General features: G+C 36.5%; 1 protein-coding gene across 5 annotated transcripts in view; it reads left to right on the plus strand.

Annotated features, from left to right (window-relative positions):
* The window catches only part of ZNF407 (zinc finger protein 407), a 338,932-nt gene that overhangs the window by 122,474 nt on the left and 195,339 nt on the right, over window positions 1–21,119 (plus strand). For all 5 annotated transcript variants that reach the window (XM_086894220.1, XM_086894248.1, XM_086894239.1 and 2 more), the window contains exon 4: window positions 13,754–13,828. In XM_086894220.1, coding sequence (XP_086750346.1) covers window positions 13,754–13,828 — 75 coding nt within the window. The remainder of the gene's footprint in view (window positions 1–13,753; window positions 13,829–21,119) is intronic.

Consider the following 21,119-nt stretch of genomic DNA (forward strand, 5'->3'; position numbering starts at 1 on the left):
TGTGCTTCACAAGAAGCTCTCTTGAACTTGTGCAGAAGACAAGTGCTTTCATGAAATTGTAATGGTAGAGAAATTTGTATTGTTTATATTTGGGATTGCTCATATATTTTAGGCCTTCATTATGCAAGGTTCTGTGTTTTCTCGTGGTCTCCTTAATACTTCAGGAATGCCTGGGTGGTGCTCAGCTTTCAGTGGAATAGAAATTTTTGTTGCATCATTGATTTCTCTCTCTTCAACTGCTTTTTAGGTGAAACTTAAAAAGCAGTCATAAAGAAGGGCATGTGTAAATTCTCCAAAATGCAGCAGACATAACCTGTGCTCAGCAACACATTTTCAAGTTTCCTTAAATTGTAAGGGTCTTATGTTAAGCACAGTGTCTCTGCAGCACTGTTGCTTGTCAAGAGGAGCTCCATTGCACTGGAACATATTGGAGATTTTCAGCTCTTGCTAGGTCAGTGGTCTCAAAATTATTATTTAAAAAACTCCTCAATAAATTTTAAAACATTTCAATAAAAGAAATAAAACCCCAGCAGTTTCTTTTTGGAGGATCCTGGGAGCTGATAACTGCTAGAAATCATACTGTCTGTACAAAAAAAGACAGTTGCTTTTTATTTTTAGGTGGAATTTTTAAGTGAAACTAAATGAAGTTTAATGGCTTATAACATTGCATGAATTTGTCAAAACTGATCAGCTGGATTGCTACACAATGAATACTGAAAATGTTCTGGTTTTTAGGCTTATAATAGCCTACAGCCATTCAAAAGTCAAAATGTTATTTGATGATTTCAGAATGTTAATGAAATTATTATTAATAGCACATATATTAATCTTAATGATATATGTAAATATGGGGAAATGTAAAGCTCTGTTGACACCAAAATAATTATTCTGCTGCTGAAAGTAAACCTGGGGTTAAATTTCAGTGATCAAGCATAAAACAGTTTGCTCTAAATGCATCAATAAAATAATTTCTGATGAAGTTTAAAATTGTATACAGGCTCAGGAGATTCTAAATGTTTTTTACACAAAAAAAATTGAAAAGGAAAGGATTATTCTGTTTATTTTTAAATTAGCAGAAAATAGTAACAGACTGTTCAGATTAAGAAAAAATTATATAAAAGGCTTTGCTTTGTTGTTATCTTGATTTCAGAAAATATAATATCTAATAGATGTTTAAGTCTGAGGTTTTTTTAGGTGAGAGGGAAGTAACATGTATCATTCTCCACTGTGAATTAATTTGCTTAATAATTTTATTTGACTGGCTTGACTTTGTTTCTGTGCTTTTTGCTCTTTTAAGTTAATATTGTCCTTCTCTTGCAATATATATGTAATTATTTGGAGGTGTTAATCAAGCTGTTACATGGTTTTCATGCTTGCTTCCTTTTTCTTAGGAAGGCAAGGGGCTAATGTTGAAGGAATGTAGAGTTTTCTTGTCTGTCGTTATATGCAGTAAACAGCATGATACATTTTTATTGTAATACCTATCTTTGAAAAGCTAAATGTTGGTAGCAGGATATGATCTCTCTCTATATTTCAGTGTGAAAAGAAAGGGAGCGAACTTGGTTGTAAAGGAGAATTTCATGGCATTTTACCTGTTGAGGGCCCTGTAGAGCCAGAAGTATAGTGACTTGCCTAAGTGACAGGCAGTAGCAGCCGTGGTGTCACTGTGTATTATCACCTCATGCTAGCTGGAAGCACTCCCTGAAGCCGATCTAGGTTGTATAGTCCTAGATGAGGTCTTCATGGGTGCTGACCATAAAAAGTTCATCAAAGTAATGAGGCGAGGCGAGAGCTTGGCGCTCATGGGCAGAGCTCAGCACCAAGGAGTGTGAACCGGCTCCAGCTGTGACAATAAAACAGCAGGTGGCTGCTGTCATTAGGGGTGGCAGATGAGGCAGGGGACTAACATTCAGCCCACAAAACTCTCATTTGTTAGCCATCGCCACTGTACCATGCAAAATAGCTTCCATCTCAGTCAATTTTACTTTGCAAAATATTACGCAGTCGCCATAAGAAAATTAGAGCCTTGGGTTTACAGGTTCCTTGGATTTTATAATCAGAAAACTTAGCGCTCTCAGGTTGTGTGGAAAATTGGACTTTTTTCTCCCTTGAACAGTTTGAGGATCTTTACAGTAATTTTATAATAGGTTGTTTCCACCCCAGCATGTGTTTATCAGTTAATATTTTGGACTATTTTATTTGTTACTCCTTTATAAAATCAATTCCATTCACCCATTCAGCTATGTGTTGCACATAACATTGCCTACTATCCAGTATTATAAGGGTTGCACACTGATCGGACTATTTCTGTCTCTATGTTTGTCCATGTACAGACATTTCATGTAATAAATAATGAGGCTTTTTTGAGATGAGTTCTGCTAATCTGAGAAATTGTAAAGAAACAGAACAGCCCTTTAATTTGTTGGGTTTTTGTGTTTGCTTATTTCTGTTAATATAAAACGTGAAAGCGTTTTGTATTTATTTAATCTCTGCAGAATGTTTTTAAACAACCTAAAATTTGGGGCCTTTCTCAGCTGCAAAATATCCTGGTGCAGCTCATCCCTGCAGCAAGGCCTGTGGGTGTAAGGGTTAAACAGTGGGGAGTGTACTGGCTCCAATGTGAGAACCATTTCCTTACATCCCATTACAAAGCTAAGCAGAAAATTGCATGTCGGTGGTTACATGCTCTGCTCCAGAGCTGTAAGTGACCTCCAGGAAATAGGGAGAATTCAGGTGGTCATTTGGACTTATGTCAGTTGTGAACATGTTAAATTCTAGTGTTCTAAGAGGAACCCATTCATGAAAATCAAAATGTGATGCAATACTGAATAAAATAGAGTACCACAGTGTGCATTGGTACCTGCGTTATCTGTGCTGTCTGGTTCCCCTCCTACTGAAAATGGACCTGTGGAATCCCATAATTTCATGATGGCACGTGAGTATTTATGGATACTCAAGTATGGATATATGGGGCTGTGGTTTCTATGACAGCATGGATTAGGAAGGAAAACCCCTTTAACTGAAACTTCATTTCAGGAAGATACTCAAAAAATAATATTTTTTTTAGACATGGTTTATGTTTCTTCATAGGACCAGGCTGTCACTTTGTATATAAAACTGAAGTTCTGTAATTTTTCCTGTTCGCAATATACATTCCTTTTATTGCATCTTTTTCTGTAGTTTGTAAATTCTTCTTTTTTTTTTTTTTTTTGACATGGCATGCCTTAAGCTTTTGTTTGAGACTACACTGATTTTTCCTTCACTTCTTTGTTCAGCGTGTGTATGTAGGTTTATCCAGGCCCTTGAGATCAAAGATGTTTTTTTTTTTTTTTTCCTCAATTCCATTGGGCACCTATGTAGTTCCTATATCTCTCATGTTTGATTTGTGGCCAGAAATGGTCAGAGTTAATCTCAGATGCTGGCTGGAATTGGAGTAATCTTTGCCAGAGAACATCTTCTGCTGTGTCACAGATATCATCTTTATGACTGTACTGATTTGTCTGATCTATATTTCTGTGGTTTTTCCAGACAGATGACAGTCTTCATACCAAGTGCATGCAACATCCTTACTGGAGTGCAAGAATGTGGGCTGATTTTGTGTATGTGTGTGTAAAACATCCATCTAAATTCTGTGGGATTTTTTTTTCTTGTCTTTATTGCTTCAATGACAGTTTTGTCTCAGGTGAACACTCTTAATCCCTTCAGTCCTGGCTTTGGATTTTTGAAGTGACTCCTGCTGGCTATCACAGGAATATCTGAGAAACACCAGACTGTGGTTGGCAACTCCAGTGATTCCCCTGCTAAGTATGTGACTGAAGCAATGAGAGGTGTTAGCATTTTCTTATGGGATAAGTGGAGTAACACCACTGTTAGAATTTTTATGTGGATAGACTTCTGTGCTCCTCATCATATCATCTGCATCCCCTATGATCAGTGCCATAATTTAGGAGAGTTTCATAGGTCTGTAATACTTGGATAGTGCGTAACAGTCTGTCTGGACCTGCATATTGTGATTTGCTCTGAGAGACTGTTACTTTCTTCAGTGAGCTTCCTTCTTCAGTGGTAGGAGGAGGTTGTTGAAACACTCCACTTTTGGGAAGAGCTGGGCATGGCTGTAACGGGAATATCTGGAGAGACTGAGATGTCAGTTGAAGATGAAAGCTCTGAGCTTTTACTTATGCTCAAGTGCTAACAAAAATGTCTTCCAGCAAAGAAAAATCAAACATTAATCAGACATGCTTGTCAAGTGTAAGGTTGGCCTGATGACACAGTGTTAGGTGGTTCTTAGTCCTTGAGGTAGCAATGGCCAGGGCCAGTGCCCAAGAGCCCTTGGACAAGGAAAACTGGAACCATCTTTGTACTTTAAACATATTTATGGGGGTACAAGGATTAGATGCATTTTTTGTGGGCTGAAACCAATGTGATCCACATGATCTTTATTTCTTTTTATTTCTTTTATTTCTTTGGCTGGAGTCAGTCAGTTTTGATTTGACCAGCCTGTTGTTAAAGGTTCATGCATGTGGATGGTACTACTGATGGTTGCAGATCAGGTCTTGCTGTCATAGATTTACTATTTTTATGCAGCTACTTTGGCAAAATGATATTCTGAAGTATTTTGCTTTCTACCTGAAGTCAAACAGTCTTGTGGAATGCCTGGATGTAAGGCAAAAAGGATGTGTTTTACAGCTGAGTTTAAGTCTTGGGAATAAACAAATCAACCGGCACTTGCTTTTCTATGTCAAGCAGAGACCTAGGGCAACATTTTCACTACTCTCACAGATCAAGTAGACTGCAGAGTCTTTGCTCCAGCCACCATCTATCACCAGCAGCATTTCAAATTGTGGGGAAATTGTCAATAAAAATTGTGTATGTCTTCTGATTGTGTATGACTTCTGAGCAGTTCAGTCATCAGATAGTGACCAATTTATTCATCTCATTCCTTTCTTGGTACTTCTCAACTTTGCAAAAGACCACAGGCACTATAGCTTCAGAATTGACTGCGTTATGTGTGTGGCACTGCTACTGCAGGCCCTATGTATTTTCTAGTCGACAAATCAACTATCTTTAGATTTGTTTTGATTTCTTTTAAAGACGGGCAACAGTAGATTCTTTTGATGAGGAGAATTTTGTTCTCAAGATAGCTCTTCCTGTAGAAGCTCTGCATAAACTTGGTAATTCAGTCTGCAGTGTGATTTCTGAGCCGTCAGGAAAAAGCTACATCAAAAGTGATTTTTTATTTAAGAATAGCAAAATATTAAATATATTTGTTTGTCTCTATCGATTCTACTTTTAAGTAGAAAGTCATTGGAACATCCTTATTTTGAGATAGTCTTATAGTCTGTTTCTTGCACTTTCAAAAGGTGTAGACTTTGCTCCTTGGGATCACTAGGAAGCTCTTTACAAACTGTCTACAGAAAGTCCAGTATTTCAAAAACCCTCTCAGGGTACCTAGAGATGTGGTTCACCTGACTCACCCAAAAGATTGAATCTACTTTAAAGAATTTCTGCCTGTTTATTCTGCTGTTGCTTTCCAGATGCTAAATGATGATATGTGAAACTGATGCCTACTGCATCAAATTCTTTATCTGAAATTCTGAGCATGCTAGGAAATGGACTGGATTATGAGTAGAAAGTCAAGCCAGTGTCTGAAGAAGCTGGAAAGAATGGAAAAGGGAGGAATCAGTGTTATGAGAATGTTTGGTATAAAAATCATGAAAAAATAAAAGATATAAGCTGTGTCTTGGTAGCAAGGTTAGCAAGGTTGGTAAAGCACTACTCTGGATTGCAATGCTTACAGAGGCAAACTTTCATTTATGTTTAAAGCATTTCTTCAGCCTCATTTAGCATGGCAAGTATGTTTTCTTGTGACATCCTGGTTTTGGATGTTTGCGTTAATCTCTCTTAAATGCAAGGCACTCCCAACTCCAAACCTAGGATTGCATTTCAGACTTTAAGAAAAAAGGTTCTGCATTGTGGTAGACTGGAGAGGTTGATAGCAGCACTAGAGAAATCACATTGTGATTCTGTCTTTTCCTTCTTTTTTTTTTTTTTTTTTTTTTGTATTTGTGCAGCTGTTAGATTACCAAACACCTGTTAGAGGTGACAGTTACAGATGCTCAATAACCAATGAAAATTAATAGAACATGTGATTCTTTTAGCTTAGAAGTGATTTGGTAAGATGTGTTCAGAAATCTAATTATGTACTGCTGCTGTCTAACATTATCACTTAACATTCATTAACTTCTCTGAGTATGGAAACAAACATTTCTTGCAGTGGTACTAATTTTCTCATATATTTTTAAGGTGATTTTCTGATAGAGGGAACACCTGACTTGAAAGTTTTTGCCACTGTTTAGCTATTTTAAGTTTGCTCTTCAAGTCAATAAAAGCAAAGTTCCATTTGTTTACTTACAGTTAACACTTGTTGTTGTGTCTTCAGATATGAAAGTTCACAATTCCCCTCTTAAGTTTCAACTCACTTTTATGTTAGAGGATTGATCTCCAGGGAGGATGCCTGTTGGAGGACTGTGCCTTCACAAATGATAATTACCACTGGCTGGATGTGGCTTATTTCTGCAGCTGTCATTGAAGAGTACTTTTTGTATTTAAAATAAAACACCACTACACAATGTCTTCAAACCAAAAAGGTTCAGAGTGGACCCTTAGCTAACTTGCAGGAAACCTTTTTGATTTCCATTACAAAATAAGTAACTTCAGGTGAGGCACACAGGTAAGTGAGCCTCATGGGGGAGGAAATTATATACATGCTGCCAATGAATTCCCTTTTTTTTTTGCTACAGTCCTTGAAATAACAGACTAAATTTCTGTCCTGGATGGTTTATATTATAAAATTCATCTCTTAAAAGTGGGATGGTGAGAAGACCCAACAACTTCGGATGGCAATATAAGCTAAAGTGGAACAGTAGAGGAAGTTTTCTGTTTTATTTAGTTTGCTCTTTCTTTGTACCCAGGTCTCTTCTGCCAGAACATTGAAGAGGAGATGATTGTGCCAGTTGCTACTACTTTATGGCTGTGGGCTAATAATTCTTTGCCATCTTGAGAATAGCAGATTGGTGGCAGAGAGCAACAAGAGTATGTTGAGGGATGTCTCTCTCTTCTGGTTGATAGATGCAGGAATATGCAGGAACAACACAGTCGATTGATTGATTGATAGTGCGCAACTCATCCATAATGATCTGTCTGATATAGCAGTAAATTATTCTTGAGATTGATGCAGGTCATTGAACAGCACATTGACAATCCTGTTGTCTGTCATCCTGTTCAAAGCAAGGCAGGAACAGTAGTGGCTGTGATAGTCAAGTCTACCTTGGGTGCTAACTGTGTGCCGGTGTTCTGATAATACAAGTTGTTGTCTTTATTTTTTGGGCAGCTTGGCTTCATTGCTAGCATGTTACAAGTAACATTAAAAAAGAGATGAGATATTTTTAGAAGAAAAGGTCATAGTCATTGTATTGATGATTTTATAGTAACATAAAAACCACTTGAAAATGTTGGGTTTTAAACTTCAGTAGCAAAACTTCTCTGTGGAAAAGAAGCTAATAAATAATTAAGAAACATACTTGGTTGTTGCATGGAAAATTGTAAGCCCTCCTTCCCCCCCCAAGCTTAAACAACACCCAAAAACCCCTGAAAATTGAAGCAGAAATTCTGATAGTTCTCAGAAATTCAAAAGTTATGTTGGTCTTAGGCTTCATAAATTACCATCATATCTTCCCATTGTTATCTGGGTTCTGGTCTTGTGAGTGATGGCAAAGTTGTCTTCATTTACATTCTTTTGGTTTCTCTTTTCAAAAGGAAAAGTTTGAATTTTCCATTCTGCCAAGTTATACACACTTGAAGATGTGGATAGATGGATATGTTTTACTTCCCAGTTTAATTACCTGTGTTGGTGAGGGTGGAGCATAGAGCAGCCGTATCCTTCTTTGACACATGGGGTCAGCAGGGAGTAGAAGGCAGCGTGTCACAGCGTGCTCAGCATCGCAGACGGCATGATCACACATGACTTGTTAACCTTTTGAAATGTTTTTGATTTTTTTTTATTAAATTTACAAGGAATAACCATATCCTTTATTTGGAAGCAATAAGACCTGCTTCATTTGGCTATTAAATGGGTCTGGAGAAAACCCCATCTTTCCTAGGCAGGGTTCTAGGACTTGACGTCCTGTCATAGAGGGCATGAAGTTTTTCAGATATTTGGATGTTTTCTACATTAGACTTCGCCCTGCCTGATATTTACTTGAACCTGACATCTTGTCACAAAGGGCATGAAACCTTTCAGACTACGGGATATCTTCCACACCAGACTCTGCCCTGCCAGATACTTTCTTTTAAATTGAGTCCCTTGCGCGCAGTCATGCAAGAGCTCCAGTCTGGACCCTTCAGAATCGGCAAACATCCACAAATGATGGACTTGAAGAAATTTTCAGGAATTTAGACTTTTGATGCATGGAAAGAAAAGCTCACTCATTCACAGAAAACCATTGCTTTGTGAACAGTTCTGCATTTGCCTCGGTGCTCTTGCTCCTGAAGTTTACCTGCTGAATACAAAATCCTGGTGGAGACCTGAGATTTGGAGTCTGGATTATATAATTTGGAGAATTAAAAAACTTAAAGTTTTTAGTTCATGTACACTGTTTAAATACTATTTGACTTAATGCTGATTTGAATATGTGAAGTTCTACTTTGGGTAGAATAAAACAACTGCTTCACAACTCAAGTACTTGCAAAAATCTGTACTTACATATACAAGTTTTGTTGAATGTTCTGAAATACATGCGCATCCTGGTATTTCTTGAGAAAATGCACTATTTCTTCTCCTACTGGTTGCTACTCCGGTGTGCATGGGTCCATGGGAACCACACATTCAACTACAATTAGGGTTTCCAGTGTTTTTCAAGACACAGTAAGAACAAGAATGCTTCATTAAGGTGGTAAGAACCATAGACTCCACATTGTTATTTACTTACCTGAACATATCCCATTCCCCCTTCTTGGAATCATCTGTGAAGCTTGCCTTGATATTCTTGTTTCTTGCCTTGCGTGAAGATTCAAGAACAAAAATGCAAGCACAGATCACAGAACACATAACCTGATGTGAACAGGATAATGTATTATTTCATTATATTCTGTGATGATATATAAAAGTTTGAGATGCTTTTTCTTACTATTCCTTGTTGCTGTCAGATCTCCGAGCTGATTCATCCAAAATGGTAAAACATTCTATCCTTTCTATGTGCCTGAAACCTATGCTAAAACAAAGCACTGAATTATTTGATTTATTTATGTGTTTGATTTTTTTTTTTTAAGGCTCTCAAGCAGCTTTTTTAAACAACCTATGTACTTGGGTTATGCACTAGCTTACCTGTATTCCCAGAGTTAAATTTGTGTATAAAGAGGTTTTAGACAGTTTAAAGGAGATGTAAAGGATATTGAGAATATGAATAAAGGCTAGATATTCATTGTTATTCTCCTAGACTTTTCTGCTGTCATTGGACATTGTTGTCTGTAAGATAAATTCTCCAAGAGCAGTTGCAGAGAGCAATGTATCCACTGAGAAGTGATTTAAAATTGCTCTTCAGCTGCCTGATACCTTGTTTGTAGAGTACCACAAAAATAAATTCCCGTGCTGGCCCTCCTCAACAGTTATGTGCAGTTAGACAATGACTGGTCTGTCACCATGGCTTCAAGTGACTTTCTGGTAGAGGTAAGATGTAGCTCCTTCCTTGGAACTAGGCCAAGGCTGAGCACTTGGTGCTCAGGCAGGAAATAACAGGTTTCATGACTTTATGGCCCAGAATGCTTGTTTTGGTTTGTGTGTGTTGTGTGTTTGGTTCTGGTTTCTTGGGGCTTTTTTTTTAGGTTTTTCACTAAGCCAGTGATGTACTTATTCAAAAGGAAAGAGCTATTATGGATTCAAAATATAATAAAACTTAGAATCTTTTGCCCTCTCAGAGCAAGATACTTCATAGAGAACAGTTCTCTCCCCGCAGAGAAAATAGAAAACAGACAATAAATGACAGATTATTCCTATTCCTTGGGTACTGTGATGATAAACATTGTACATGCTGAAAAATTTCTATTACACTAGAATAAAAAGTGGAAGTAAAGATGTTCCAGTATGTTTCTTTATTCCCAGAATTAGAAGTCCCTTTGTTTCTTTTGTACTTTAAAATGTGCTTTTATAACTGAAGACAAGTCTATAGAGGCTCCTAAATCAGTTACAGACATTCTGAGAGAGTGTCCAAATACTATTTGAAGATTGCCATGGCATATGAATGGTCACGTTCCTACAAACCACAACTCTTCTAAAAGGAAACCAGAATATTCTGCAAACTTATTTTGGGAAAGGTGCTCATGTATTTATGATTTAAAGTAATTTTTATTTATAGTCTTTGTGGAAAAAGTTGTCTATAGGGAATGAAGATGCTATTCTAAAGCTCTGTGTAATTTTTCAACTTGTCTTTAATTTATCCTGTAGTTTCAACATAGAGTGTATGACTGAGGATTTTGCTGGTTTTGAAGCCAGAGTAGTTGAAAGTCACAAAAAAAGTTAACCCAACATAATGCTACTGCCAGCAAAAGAAGTCCTGCCTACTCGCCACTTTAAGAGGAGGCTTCTAGTAGTCTTCCTACCAAATGAAGGGAACTCCCAGTAACCATGACATGGATGTCTAGGCTAGACATTTCTGCCTGTCGAAACCTGACCCACAGGAGAGCAGCTGGGCTGTGACTTGTCTTCATGTGGGTTGAGAATGAATTTGTCCAGATGAGAGTTTGTAAAACTGGTTCCAGGTCTCTAGTATGGCCTGGTTTGCATGTACTTGAAACAGTATTTTAATTACAGGTTTTTTTCTGCTCCTTTTTGATGCACTTCTGAAACTAGTTAGTTTTTAACATTTGAATGTTTATACTTCCACTAGAACTAAAAACAAGAAATGGGAAATTTGATGAAGCCTGAATTGCTGCTTACCAATTGCTGATGGAAAGATTCCTCTTGATTTGAAGATATATCAGTGCAATATATCTTAAAAGCATTCACTCAGTCCTTGTAGATGCCAGTAAACCTTATCTTAATTCAAAAGGCCAAGGCTAAACCATGTCTATTCTCGCAGTAGCTTGGGAATAACTGATTTACCTCAGCAGAGGTAAATAGAGTAGATAAACTCATTATTTTTTGACTACTAAACCATTAATTTCTTCAAAACCTAGAGTTACTGAATGTATGGAAAGCATTTTTGTGTTTCTTTTGTAAATTCAGCAAATACTGCTACAACCTCTCTGAAAAACACCTGCAGGATTTAGTGTACAAAACCAAATAGTTTTCACCTGTCTCTCTGTGCATTTGTTTGTTTGTTTGTTTGTTTGTTTTAGTGGGTGGTCCTCAAACTCAGCATCCAAACAAGGTTGTTTAGACTTTGCCCCTTGTTTTAATAATGCCTGTCTCTGTTGGTAATTTTTTGTTATCTAGTTCTCAATTTCTTATGAAAATAGCAACTCTGCTTTTATTCTTAAACTCTGGTTCTCTAAAGTAGGGAGCTGACCCTGAGCTATGTGGAGTGCTCCAGACTTGCACTGAGGCATTCTGCACTCCTCAAGTCTGAGGCCTTTGAGCCTTACATTAAAAGCTTAAAATTAGCAGGTGCTGAGACACAAACTGAGTCAGGGTTCATTTTATTTGTGCTGTGTAACAGCAACAAAATGGTTGCTAGAATATAGATGCAACAGAGTGGAGGCAGAAAGCGAGATTACTTGTTTCAAGTTATTACCAATGCCTGTGTCTTTGACTTTGCAGAAAGGTATGTCTGTCTGTACCCCCTGCAGTTGTTGGGCATATGAAATGGTTAGCCTTTGTTTGTAAGCTATAAAATGGGCTCAGAAACCAAAATTGCTTCCCTGAAAATACCTTGTAGCTGGTTGGAATCTTTATATTCCATGCAAATAGCAAAATATTCCTTTAGAACTCTGATTGCACATTGCTCTTCCACAGTAATTTCATTGAGTTTATTTTTCTTTTAGAGAAGGGGGAAAATGAAAGTTTGTAACAGGAAATACAGTTACTACTAAATGAAAATATATTTGGTGCCTTCCACAGCTGTGTGGAAATACTATTCCTGTTGAAAAGCAAGGGCAGTACATTTTGTATGCCTTATGCTTTTATTAGAACACATTTTCTTATTTTGTTACAATTATTTTCCCTATGTACAGTGATTTTGATGACACTTGTGTAGTAATGATGGTAAAGGTTTAATAGATTATTCATAATTGAAATAGTTATGATGCTGTACTAATAAGTTTGGTACGGAAAAGTATTTAGTATACATTTAAAATGTATTTTTGTAAAAAATAAGGAAATTTATACCATTTAAATAAGACAGTATTATATTCTTACACCTTAAGGGATGCACAAGAAAGATTCTCTGTAATAATGTGCAAGTGCCCAAAGAAGATCAGACACGGAAAAGCTAAATTAACATAATTGTAAAGGAAAAGTACTGTGTCTTTGCTTTTGTGGCTCTTATACCCGATACTGCTGGTGTTTTACAGTCCTTCCATTGTCCATTACTGCAAACACGTCCAGATGAATTCAGCGTTTAATGTTAAAAATCTTATAACATGCCAGTTTGATTTGTAGCCCTTCATATCATGGAATGCTAATTAAAATCATATTTTTGCATATGTCATGCCTTTCATGTACATATGCAAATAGAGTCTATTGCCTTTCAGCTATTAGTAATTAACTTTATGAAGGACAGCTGTAATACATAATTAACAAAAATGTTTGCAAGCCCTTTTCACACTGAAAGTTGCAGCAGTAAAATTTTTGCTTATCGAGAGAACCATTTTAGTTCGAAGCTTCAGTCTGATATCTAAATTGTTTGAAGCAGTCACATGACATAATTAAATCGATGTTATGGTCTTATCAGCAGAAGAATAGTGCTTGATAGGCTTCTATCTGTTCCATTATGTATGTCATCAAAATGAAAGTAAATTGTTTGGTTTGGTTTGGTTTGGTTTGGTTTGGTTTGGTTTGGTTTGGTAGAAACATGATGCCAGGTAGTATGTATTTTGTGTCTGCTGTTGGTGCTTTGGAGGATGTCTTGCCAGTTTGAACAATATTCCTGCTCATAGTGTATTCATGAACATGTGCTTCATGTTTTTCATCCTTTTTTTTCACAGGGCTATAAAATAACTAAGGCTATTAATTTGTTTCTATGTGTATCTCTTTAAATAATTAATACAATGAAGTTTGACTAGGCATAAGCAGTGATTAAAGCATCTTATCTTGCTATTTTTTCATGTTTCTCATTAAAAACAATGGAACTACCTGTATGAAGAAAGGTTGCAGGACGGGCCCATCAAGCTTAAATAAATTCAAAGGTGTAACTAAAACTGTATTGCTTTATAACGTCAGAAAATGTTCTTTAGGTAAAATAGACTATATTATCAGTATAATGTGTAAGGTGTTCTAATTTGCAAAGGGAGTGAGAAACAGATTTTCCATTCTTTGACTAATGATGTATGGTTGGGACTTGTATGAGAAAAAGCCAAGGGACTGCAAAATGAGGGATGTCTGTTGTTGCAGAATGGACTCCCCAGTCTAAGTCACATCCTAGCAGAGGAGGGTTTTTTTAAGGTCTGACTTAAATGAAATATGTTCAAGTGCATGCTCAAAACAGAAAAAAAAAATAAAAAAAATTAGTAAAATCTTTCTCATTTGTTCTTTGTTTGACAGGGTGGCATTTGTGATGAAGAAGCATCTGAATACACATTTATTGGGCAAACACGGAGTTGGCACACCCAAAGAAAGGTAAACCGCTTTAAAATTCTTTTTCATTGTATCTTACACTGTATGTAGCAATCTTTCATAGAATATTTAGCTTGCCCACAACTAAGCCATCTGGATTTTTACCTCAGCTCCTACAGAGGTCCAACATGTTTAAGTGCTCTGATGTCATGGTTATTACATGTCTGTAGAAAGAAATTCCATGTAGAAGATGTAGGATTTGCACCTTTTCGGGCTTTTTTTTAAAGGTGATATTATTTTCTCAAAACTTTGATAGTTGTAAATGTCCCTCTCAGTACAAAATCAAATGTTTGGGTATTTTTGGTTTTTTCCCCCATTCTGTTCTTTTCATGCTGGCCTTGATGCTCATAGGTTTATAAAATTGTTTTCTAAGAGATCAAAGCCACAGAGGAATCAAAAAGAAAGTTTCCTCTATTGTTCTTGGGCAGAAAGGGAGATTTGGTGTTTTCACTATTTTTAAAATGATTTAATTTATTTTTTCAATCTGTACACAGCTACTTATTCTCCAACTTTATTTGCAAGCAGGTTATTTTTTATGTGGTTTAAAATATAACTGTGTTTTAAAACTCAATGGCACTGTGTTTGCAGATAAACAGATTTTGCTTCAGATTTATTTGGCACATTGTGGCTTAGCTACTGCTATTTCATTGAATCTTTGGGCCAACTAGAAAATTGATGTGTTTTGGATAGCCAAAAGATCGCATATTCCCTTTCAGCCTGGGTATATGGAGGTGTTCATTGCTGGATACTTGATACTGTTTCAAGTATTACTGCCTTGTAACTCATTCTTTGGGGGTAGGCTCTCATAAAGAAAGAGCATTTTCTGGTTTTGATATGAAAAAAGAGGACAAGAAATGATAGGAGCTGTAGGAGAACACAGCAAAGCTCTTTCTGAGCAACGTTCATTTCTTGTTAAAGACAATGGAAATTGTGGTCGATTAGACACATTATTAAGTTTGTCACACTTAAATCACAGAGGGACCTAAGAGTAGAGTTTTAAATTAGCAACCCATATATGTCTTGGTTTGACTAAGCACCGATTTTGGTGGTGCTTTTATTTTAAAGAAGATTTCTTCTACAAAGGGCTTAACTGAAATTTCCCTAACATTTGATTATTCAAGAGTTTTGAGGTATTCTATTTAATCTAAAATACACAATGATGCATTGAAAAAACAATTATAGTTTCATCAAAGCAGATATCATAATAAAGTTTATGTTGGTTATCTCTTGTCATAGCACAACAATTACAAAAAGTGTTTTGCTCTGGTGGCTTATTTTATAACTGGAAACATTCAATATCAATATGTTCTTTTACAAGGGGGTACTTACTGTAGAGTCATCATAAATACAATGTAGAGATAACTTGCATTACCCTAGTAAATATGTTCACAATAAAGGATACATACAATAGATTTCCAAATATAGTATCTTAGCCTGAGAGGCATGTTTTTAGTGATGATCATCTTGAAATGAATTCCTAAACAAGCAGGATGCTATAAACTACATCAGTTGTTGGCTTTTCTTTGGGTGTTTTGTTCTGAAAGCCTCCTGGCTGTGGCCATTTTCCCCATTTCTTCCCCTATTCCTTCAAGGCTTTCTGGCTGGCTGGTCAGCATGGCACAAGGTGGAGGAAGCAGATGAGGATGGCAGGTTTTCAGGCCCTGGCTGCCCAAGGAGTAGAGCAGCCCTGCTGAGGCCCACAGCCTCCCTGCCCTGCTGGCTAGCATGGCTGGGGAGGCTTTGCCTCCAGCATAGGCAGGTGGAATTGGAGTGACTTGAGGCCCTTTTCTGTGCACTTTCATCATCCATCTTTTGGGTGTTTCTTTTCCATAATACCTTTTCAGGTGGCACTTCAGCTTAATGGACAGCAGCATCAAACAGTAGTGGCGGAGCTACAACAACAATATAAATTTCTAGTAGCAGTCCCTCTGTGGAGATGGGGGGAGTTTAAGCCACGTGAACTACTGCAGTAAATGCCAAAACACTGTTGCTTGCCTTTCCACCTTTCCTCTCCTATTATGAGAAAGTTTTGTGCCTTTTAATGGCTTTAGGAACCAAAGAAATCCTTCTTCTGCATGCTAAACCATCACTTTGGGCATAAACATATTATAAATTAGGTTATGTAGTTTTCGTACCTATGTAAAACATTAATGCCTTGATTATAATTTTGCAAGCTTGCTATTTTTTAATTTCTCTAGGACAATATAATCAGTTTATTCTTTATGTTTTGAATTTGATTCTGCCCTCTGATACATTGCATATTATAGCAAATACTAATAGAAGCTAGCTAAATAGGCTGTGACAATTAAATTAATAATGCATTTTATTTGCAAGTGTTTAGTCTTCATGGTTTGACTGATATATGCAAAGATGGTAATTTATTAAAAGTAAATTCATGTAATTGTACTACAGAATTTGATGGACCAAAAAAAGTTGTCAGCATGACTATCATCAAAAACAGAAAATTGAAAAGAAGTTCAAAAGGGTGCTTGAAAAAAATAGTTATAACCAATACACCCCAAGAAATTGAGGCCCTTTTAACAAACTTCTTAGAATGCAATTGCTGGTGGTACGCATTGAGGTAGTTCTGAAAGGGAGAGAAAAAATACATTTACAATTTAGTAAGAAGTACTTAACTTGTACAGCTTGCTCTCTCTAGCTTTCCATTGCTATTGGGGTTTTATATGCACAAAAGGGAGGAGTTATGGAGGCTGTGGAAGTGTTTGCATGGGCAGATACAGAAAATAAGTCATAATGAAATTTCTAGTAAAACATCTTTTGTTTAGGTTATTTTTTTTAAAAAAGAAAATATAATTGATTTAAGGGGAAAATACTGTGCAATTGAAAATCACATAAGTTTTTAAAAAATAAACTTGTAGTGAAATGTCTGCACATTTCAAACACAAAGCCCCCTACTGCCTAGTCCATCATGATCATTACCATTTAATAGCTGACTCAAAAGTGGGATGTTTTAATAGAAATAATTCCTCTAAGGTATATTTTCCTGTTATTGGAACTGTGATACTGATTTATTGTCAACTTGAATGTGTCTCAAAACTGGCATGTTATCTGCTAAGTCCAAGGCCAGTACATACTTGGTACTTCAGTGTCAGTAGTCTTCATGGGACCTATAACTATATCTTATTGGCAGGATAAATCTTTGGCTACACCTTTATTGTGTCTAGGAGACATTGTGGTTGAGGACAAGGTGAATGTATCAGTAATGTTAATGGTGCCAAGTTCTAATTTCTATTACATCATTACTTTACTTAGGTGTAAATTGTGTCAGAACACAGAACAAACAGATGTTTCACTGTTAAGATACACACCTACACACACATAAAAATATGAGAAAGAAAATAAAAATAAATACACTAAACCATTCATCAGTGAGATTGAATTCTGCCACTGTTAAATACAACTCTAGATTTAGAAATGTTTTATATAAAAAATACACATAAACATTCTTTAAAGATTTTTAGAGACACCATTAGTACTGTAAAATACACATTTTCTAGTTTATGATATTTTCTTGACTAGAGTTCTATCTGATACATCTGTTTAAAAATTTGTTTACATAAGAAAAAGCTATAGAAAAGCCTTTATAGTTGTTTAATTACCTCATCTTCCTTATAAATTTTAAATGATGAATTGCCTCTGAAATACCTTTACATATGAGTAATCCCATTGAATCAAATAGAATCATTCATATATATGAAGTTACTGGTAGCACAAACAGTCACTGATTTGGAATATCTGTTATAAAGCAATTCCTGTAAAGGTCATTAAGTATATACTTGGTATATAAGTATATACTTAAAGGTATATAAGTATATACTTGGTTTTGCAAGGTTCAATTTTTCATCTGCTTTAAGAATGGGATCAGTGTCACAGTGCTAGTCCATCATATGAAGATCATATGATTTTCAAATGATCTCGATTGACTGAAAAGACTGTGCAGTGATTTCAGCTTGAGAGCCAGAGCTATAGGTAAATACCTACTGCTGTGTAATAGCAACCTAAATATGTTTGAGATGCTTTGTCAAGTAATGTTGGAATATAACACAGTTCTAAAATTTGTGTATTTTTTACGCTTTGAAGTAAAATGAGGAAATTCCTAGTTGCCAGTTATTACATGTGCTTGCACAAGCCCATCCGAATTTTTGAATATTAAATTCTACTAGTATGTAAATATAAAATAGACAAGACTGTAGGTATGTCAGTGGAAGGGATTGTTGAGGTCTGAATGAAAAGTAGCCAGGAAAAATAAACACAGGGTTGATGTTTGGTATATTATTTAGAAAACTGTCCTGTAATCAGCTGCTGTGACCTGATATTTCCATTTTGAATGTAAAACTAGAAGTGTATCAAGTCCTTCAGTGCAACTTTCTTTTATTTAACTGAACTGTTAATTCTTCTTTTGAAGCATTTTTCTTTCTTTGAGTAGAGAAATTTGTGATAATAACTATTTGATATGCCTATTTTGGGTAATGCTACACCTGCAAAGTAAAAAGATGCAGTTTGATGTTACAGCAAATATTGGGTAAACAAGTGGCAAAAGTCACAAAGTGATGTGCCATTCAGTACAAAAGGAAGTTGTTCCAGTCATATGTCCCAGCTTTCTTTTTCCACTGCCTAAGTCGACCATGCAGGCCAAGAAGGTAAGGGTTAGTATGTAATAATTTTACATAACCTGCTGGTGTTCTGAAGGAATGAGGTCTTTATGTGGCTGTCTCATGGAAGGGTTTCCAGTTAGAGACACTGGCAGTACATGTGGATCCACTGGAGAAGAGGCTACCTATAGTAGCAGAGGGTGGTGTGCTGAGTCTTGCCTTCTAGCTGTTTCATTACCTTTTACTGCTTCTTGCAGATGAGTTTGAGCTTTTTGACTGAAACCAAACACTACTAGGTTAACTAGATAGGAATGAAAAATTTTGCTTAATTATTTCCTGCATTTTGCTTTAAAAGGTTCTCGGAGAGTTACGTAATCATTCTTTGGAAAACTCCTAAGGAAAGAAATGTATCTTTTTCTTGAAATATTTGCTATTTGGAAGTTTGTGATGAGAGGATGTATGTGTGTAAAGTACTCAATTTTAGCAGTGTTTGGGAGTTAAAGTTTTCCCTAAGATGCTTTCAGCTTTCCATGTTTTGGAGGCTTATCTGACCTTTGCAAGCAGTATTTCTCTTTGGTGTTCAGCTCTTTCCTGGTGCTATACTATATTCGAGAGTGAAATGGGTTCCATAGGTACAGGCTCCTACATAGTCACTTGCTGCCTGAGTGCTTTTTTCTGTCTGACCAAGGAACATAAGGAAGCCACTGGGGTTACCTGTGATTCCTCAGGTACTGGAAGTAGAAGACATGCTGAAAATGCAAAACTTTCCTTATGGCTTGTTGTCTGTACATACATCACATGCATTTGCTTTGCTATAAAGAAATTAAGACTAGGCAGACATTTATACGTTTGAAGACTGCTATCACAAAGACAAGTGATGACTTCAGCATCTTCTCAGAAAGAAAAATAATAAGTGAAAGTTGCAAAAGAATAAAGTTATTTTGCTACTACTCATTCTTTGTTCTTCCTATCAAATCCTGGCAATATTAGAGTTTAGTTCAGAAGGAAGTGCAATCTGAAGTAAGTTTATTTTAATTGCTCGGTATGGGAGTTGTTTTGGAAATTTCTGCAGCCAGCAACAGTCTTCCTGTTGTGAAGGCTTAGCTGCTATGGTAAGAAAATAGAGGGAGTACCTAATGGGATTCATGCTGCCCACAGCGAGTACCTTTGGCTAATTTTAAGCATCCTAACATGATGTAAACGATGATCTCACATTCATAAACAATCAAGTATTGTCCAGAGCATAGGTTATTGGTTCCATTAGCAAGTCTGTGCTAACATTGTCTGTGAATCTGTGGAAGACAGTGTGGGTAATTGCTGAAAGCACCAGCTTTATTTCACTGTGGTTTGTTTCCAAGGAAAACATAGTTCCTTGTTGCATGCCATCAGCCAAAAAGTTGTAAGCTGCAAACTGATCCCTCCTCTGTTGCAGTCAGCTGAAAGAAAGTTGTTCTGGTTGCGTGTCCCAGCTTGATGCTTCCACTGAGTAAGGCAGCCGTGTAGGCCGAGAGGGTGAAGATTAGGATGGCAGTATATCTCTAGATCCCTTTTTACCTGTGTGGGACTGGTAGCGAGGGATGTCTCCAGACAATTCTGCAGTCCATGTTACAATTCTTTGAGGGATGTACATTGTGACATTTATAGATGTAAAATGTTCCATGTCTTGGGTGATACCATGACTTTTAACTTTGATCATTCTATATAATACAACACAAATATTTATTGAGAACACTCTAAAGGAAATCGAAACATTATCTCTTGACCATGCTGCAATGAAATATTTTTCATACATTCTGAAGAATCAAGAGGAATGTTTTGTAAACTTTGGAAGTGAAAAGAGAAGTTCTGTGGCAAATGCTGTATATGACTGATGGAGAAGCTTGCTTTCTGCTTTTTAGCCACACACTTCATATTTCTTGCATCAAGTTGTGATGTCATCATGACTACTTTTCTGCAGCAAAAGCAGCTGCATAATTATTAAGCATGAATGTTTGTTTGTCCAAATTTACTTAAGTTTCAGCACCTCAAGGTGGAAAGAAAGTGCTGGAGAAACATGTTCTGGAGTACCATGAATGCAATTCTAAAATCACCTTCACAGTGCCATAATGTTTAAAAAAAATGTTGACAGAGGCTTAGGTAGTTGAAACAAGGTCTTGTACTGTAAAGACATTCTTCAATATGAGCCTGCAAGGTGTGTTCTGTACTGATCTCTGGTGGGTTGAGTCCTAGAACAGCCTAACTTAGAAGGGGACTCCAAAAATCATCTGGTACAATCGCTCTGTCCAATCATATATTGAAAATTCCCAGTGATGGGAGCTCTGACACATCCCTGAGGAAGTTTCTCCAGTGAATGACTGTTCTTGTTATATATTTTATTTTTCTGTTAGGATGAAACTTTTCCTGTTGTATCTTGTACTTTTTGCTACTTTAGTTCTCAGTGTGCTTCCTTGTGAAGAGAGGGCCTCTTTCATCTTTGCAGCAGCTGTTTAAGTCCTGGAATACCATAATGAAGTTGCCCTTTTCTCCAAGATGGTGGAAAGATCACTAGCTGTTCTGATATGTGTTTTTGTTTCATGCAGAAACTTTTGTTGCTGTCTATTGACAGTATTTTTGTAAGAAAAGAGTAACAGTAGCATAGTGCATCTTAAAACACCTTTTGATCCTGGAAGTTGATTTGAATG

Source organism: Cyanistes caeruleus, chromosome 1, assembly GCF_971803275.1.
Source record: "Cyanistes caeruleus chromosome 1, bCyaCae1.hap1.1, whole genome shotgun sequence".
In the NCBI taxonomy this organism is placed as follows: domain Eukaryota; kingdom Metazoa; phylum Chordata; class Aves; order Passeriformes; family Paridae; genus Cyanistes; species Cyanistes caeruleus.